The sequence below is a fragment of the Papaver somniferum genome, chromosome 7 (assembly GCF_003573695.1).
Source record: "Papaver somniferum cultivar HN1 chromosome 7, ASM357369v1, whole genome shotgun sequence".
NCBI lineage: Eukaryota > Viridiplantae > Streptophyta > Magnoliopsida > Ranunculales > Papaveraceae > Papaver > Papaver somniferum.
Window position 1 is genome coordinate 235,715,737 of NC_039364.1, and position 4,734 is coordinate 235,720,470.

A 4,734-nucleotide genomic window follows, 5' to 3' on the forward strand; every position below is an offset into this window, starting at 1 on the left:
AAGATCCGTATCTATAACAATGAGAGAAATTGAGATTCTCGATCATTATTATACAGTGTCATAGTATTATTATATAATGTCAAAGTACAATTGTATCACGACGTTAACAATATTACTACGGTGATATGTATCACTCCCCCTTAGTCAATACTCCATATCGATCATGGAAACCACTCCCCCTTACACAATGATCCGAAAACTATATGTATTTGCAGTGTGACCTATAATATTTCTCCCCTTTTTTGTCAATAAAATTGGCAAAGGTACAAGAATGGGATCATAATGAAATTTTCACAAGAGACACTTCATGACCAAAAGAAAAATACATACCAACTTAATTTAGATACAATCTAATAGCCGAAGCTAACAATATTCATCAAGGAGTTTTAAGATACAAGATAACCCCTATAAAATTCCACAGCCGCACTCCCCGCAAGATATTACCATTAAGCACAAGTTCAAAAGAACTCTCCCCCATTTGATGTCATTCCCGAGATAACAACAAGAGCGACCTTAATTTCGAAAGAAAAGAAGGATTTTATATTGGACACCAAAAACCATAGGAATGATTTTCTATATCCAAAGCTAAACCAAATTAACCACAAGTAAACCCATGATTAATTCAATTGGAATACACAACTAAATCAAACCACAAAAGTGATCAATTTAATTGAAAGTGCTCAACATAAGTAAACTCACGGAGCTACGACTAAGTCAATCACACGGAGATGACTAACTTAACCGTTCAAATACTCAACATAAGGAAAACCTTACGGAATATATGACTATATTAACCAAAGAACATGATAGTGTAGCCTTTCATATACTCAACACAAGAACTTGTGGAATATATGAAAACTAAACTAGATTAATTACAAGAGAACCTGTAATTAATCTAATTGGAATACAAATAACCAAACTAATCACCGAAGTAATCAATTTAATTATTTTGGGATCAACATAAAAGAACTTATGGAACCCCGACTAAGTTCATCATAGAATATGACAACCTTAACCGTACATGTTCTCGACATAAGAAATAAGACTTATGGAGTACTTCACATCACCAGAAAAACTCCATAGAATACCAAAACTGCCAATAAAGTATGACCAGATTTTGGAGACTGTACCATAGTGCAAGAACAAGTGATCATTTGTCTCAACACTCTAAGAACAGAACAGACAAAAGGAATCTTGGACTAAACCAGCTCTGAATAAACTATCTAAAGTTGGAGCCCCTCTATAGCATAAGGTTCATACCATAAAAGAGACCTTAAGAGGAACTTTAGAGTTCCATAATTGTTTGTCAGGAAATCTCAAAAAACCACCATCTTCCAAAGTTGAGTAAGCATTTGAGACTGCAAAAGAGTCCCCATATCTCCACTGTCTTTCATCATCAACAGCGTTCAAAGGTGGCTCACCAATAACCTGCAGAATATTAGCTACCTCCAAAATTTCCTCATCTTTCAGATTTCTAGAAAATTGGAAATCCCAAACTCCATTGACTGAGATCAAGTCACTGATTAATTTATGCTTAGTCCTACAGATCTTATAAAGATTAGGGAATAAAGATTTAAGGTTTGAAGTATGTACCCAAACGTCTTCCCAGAAAAGAATTGAATTGCCACTCCTCACAGTAAGAATAGTGTTATCTTCAAAAAAATCTCTAGTCTTAAGGATGCCTAACCATAAACTGTTACAAACTTCCATGTTAATATGATTTGGAAACAAAACAGCCACCCCTCCTCCAAATTTTTCATTGATGATCCTTCTCCAGAGAGCTTGTTTTTCAGACCTATATCTCCAGATCCATCTAACATGCAAAGCCTTGTTTACTAACTGCAACTTCTTGATACCTACTCCTCCCCTACATTTAGGAAAATTGAGTTTGGTCCAAGACACCCAGCTTCTTTTCTTCACAGTATTAGTTGAACCACAAAGAAATCCTCTCATAATTTTTTTCCAGTTCTTTGGCAACAGAGACATGCATTTGAAACATGGATAAGTAATAAATTAGCAGGATTGAAAGAACACTTTGAATCATTATGAGTCTTTGTCCTTTAGACAAATAAGTCTTTTTCCAGGAAGCTAATTTTTTCTGCATTCTAAGAATAATCTCAGACCAAACCATCTTGCTTTTAGACTTGCTGCCAATTGGAATACCAAGATAGTTCATGGGGAGATTAGAGCTAGAGAAACCAAAAGTCTCAGCACAAATACCTCCATTATGTAATTGTCCAAGCCCCACTATAGTACTCTTTCTATAATTCACTTTCAGGCCAGAAATCAATTCAAAAGCTGTTAAGATATGTTTCAAGTTTTGAATTTGTTCTTCATCATCCTTTAGAAACACTATCAGGTCATCAGCAAACTGAAGATGACTGATAATAGTTCCATTCTGAGAGACCTTGAAACCAGTAATTAAATTATCATTAGCAGCTTTTTTAAACATAAGAGATAAAACTTCAGCAACTAGGATGAAAATAAAAGGGGAAATAGGATCTCCCTGTCTGATCCCTTTTTGGCTTTTGAATAAGTCAGTTGCTTCACCCTTCAACAAGACTGCAAATCTTGGAGTTGAAATGCACCATCTGATCCAGCTTCTCCAATTCATACCAAAACCAAATCTAGCTAGAGTTATATCAATGCAATTCCAATTTAGATTATCAAAAGCTTTTTCAAAATCCACTTTACAAATCAATCCAGTTTCTTGACTTCTCAGCTTGGTATCAATAAGTTCTGAAGCTATTAAAATTCCATCTTGAATTTGCCTGCCATGCACAAAAGCCCCTTGGTATTCAGAAATTATAGAAAGAAAAACCATCTTCATTCTCTCAGCCAAGAGCTTACTGATGATCTTGTACACACTGCCTATCAAGCTTATAGGCCTAAAATTGGGTAAGGATACTGCCCCATTACACTTTGGAATTAGTGTAATGTTTGTACTATTGATTCTCCAGTCCAGTTTACAAGTAGACTCAAACTCCTTCACCACCTGCATTAAGTCACTTTTGATTACTTCCCATGCACATTTAAAAAATTCCATGGTAAATCCATCTGGGCCAGGACTTTTGTTTCAACCACAATGATCCACTACCTTCTTGACCTCCTCTTCTGAAAATGGAGTCTCCAAATGAATGTTATCTGTAACAGAAAGCTGAGGAACCACCAGGTTATCAAAACCAGGTCTAATTTTATGATTCTCAGTGAATAAAGAAGAATAAAAAGACTTTGTTTCATCAGCAATCTGTTTCTTGTCAAAACACAGAACTCCATCAATTTTAAGACAATTGATACTATTAATCTTATATTTGAAGCTTTTTGATGTAAATAAGCTGAGTTCTTTTCACCATCTTTAGACCATTTCTTTTTGTCTCTTTGAGCAGCTCTTCTTGCCACATTCAAGGATAAAGAAGCATGTTGTAACTTAGCTTGCTATCTTTCAACAATCTCAGCATCAGAGAAAGAAAAAACCTCCTCCAAATTATCCAGAACATCAATCTTAAGTTCCAGATTGTCAATTTGAGCTTGAAGATTGCCAAAAGTTTGTTTTTGCCAAATTTTTATAAAAAACTTCAGATCCTGCAGCTTTTTGGCAAAAATAAAGCTTGGAGAACCAGAAAAAGATAAATTATCCCACCACAGTCTTAAATTATTGATGAAGTCAGGATGGTGCAAGATAAAATTATCTAACCTGAAAGGGGATTTTCTTGAATCTTCAAAGTTACAATGTAACATAATGCGAGCATGATCAGATATAGGTCTTCTTAGTCTAACTTGCATAGGAGAGAGACAATGATTCATGAAATCTGGACAAAGAAGAAATGTATCTAACCTTGACAGAAGAGGAGGCTGTTGAGAATTAGTCCATATAAATCTTCCACCAGCCATAGGAATATCAATCAAAGAGGACTTATGAACAAAAGCTTTGAAAGAGTTTCTATTTTCCACTCCACCTCCTGGAATATTCCTTTCATCAGGACTTAATATAGCATTAAAATCACCTCTAGTGAGCCAGGGATCATCAAAGACTAATCTTATGCCTCTTAATTCTTGCCAATACTGCCTGTGATCCCCATAATATGAAGCTCCATAAACTGATGTGAAAATACAAGAAAAATCATCTAGCACATTTCTAAACTTGATAGACACAGAGAAGGCACCAATTAACTGATCCTCCATAACTATAATACCTTCCTTCCACATGACAATGATTCCCCCAGAAGCACCTTCAGATGCAGGATAAACATAGTTACATCTGTTGCTGCCCCAAAGAGATCTGGTTAGCCTATCATCAACAACTTCTGTTTTAGTTTCTTGAATTGTGCAGATTGTAGGATTATATTTTGCAATTGCTGACCTAATTGACACAATTTTTGGGTCCTACCCCAAACCCCTTATGTTCCAGCTAAGGATTTTGTGATCCATTAAACAACAATGGAATCCCTAGAAGCAATAGGATTAAAACCCTCTTCTAAATCCAAATTCTCCATCTGATTCTCCCCATTAAGAGCTTCAATTTTTCCATCATTGTCATCAGCTAATGAAACTTCAGTGAGATCTTCCATTTTATCGAAATGACCCAAACCATCATCATCATCGACCAATGGAATTTCCATATCAACCAAAACTTTAGAAGTTCTTTGAATAAGCTTTGTACAAATCAGAATTGTATTAGTTGGATGATCCGAAGAGATACCCAGGTAGGAATTAAATTTCATCTGTTTATCCAAC

The 4,734-nt window shown here is 35.3% G+C and overlaps 1 protein-coding gene across 1 annotated transcript; it reads right to left on the reverse strand.

Annotated features, from left to right (window-relative positions):
- Nucleotides 1-1,058: 1,058 nt before the first annotated feature.
- LOC113296156 lies at nt 1,059-4,182 on the reverse strand. The gene is made up of 5 exons (XM_026544490.1): nt 3,475-4,182; nt 3,098-3,247; nt 2,124-2,995; nt 1,261-1,867; nt 1,059-1,124 (listed from the first exon to the last, which is right to left on the reverse strand). The coding sequence occupies exons 1-5, from the start codon at nt 4,180-4,182 to the stop codon at nt 1,059-1,061; spliced, it is 2,403 nt and encodes an 800-aa protein (XP_026400275.1).
- Between the last annotated feature and the right edge of the window lie 552 nt (nt 4,183-4,734).

Excerpts from the sequence above, each read along its gene's own strand:
- LOC113296156 (XM_026544490.1), bottom strand. The coding sequence starts at position 4,182 with ATGGAGGATCAGTTAATTGGTGCCTTCTCTGTGTCTATCAAGTTTAGA. Across the intron at positions 1,868-2,123 it reads TCTAAAAGCAAGATGGTTTG|GGGAGGAGTAGGTATCAAGA; the intron begins GTCTGAGATTAT and ends TCCTAAATGTAG. Across the intron at positions 1,125-1,260 it reads CTCTTAAGGTCTCTTTTATG|TCTCCAAAATCTGGTCATAC; the intron begins GTATGAACCTTA and ends ACTATGGTACAG.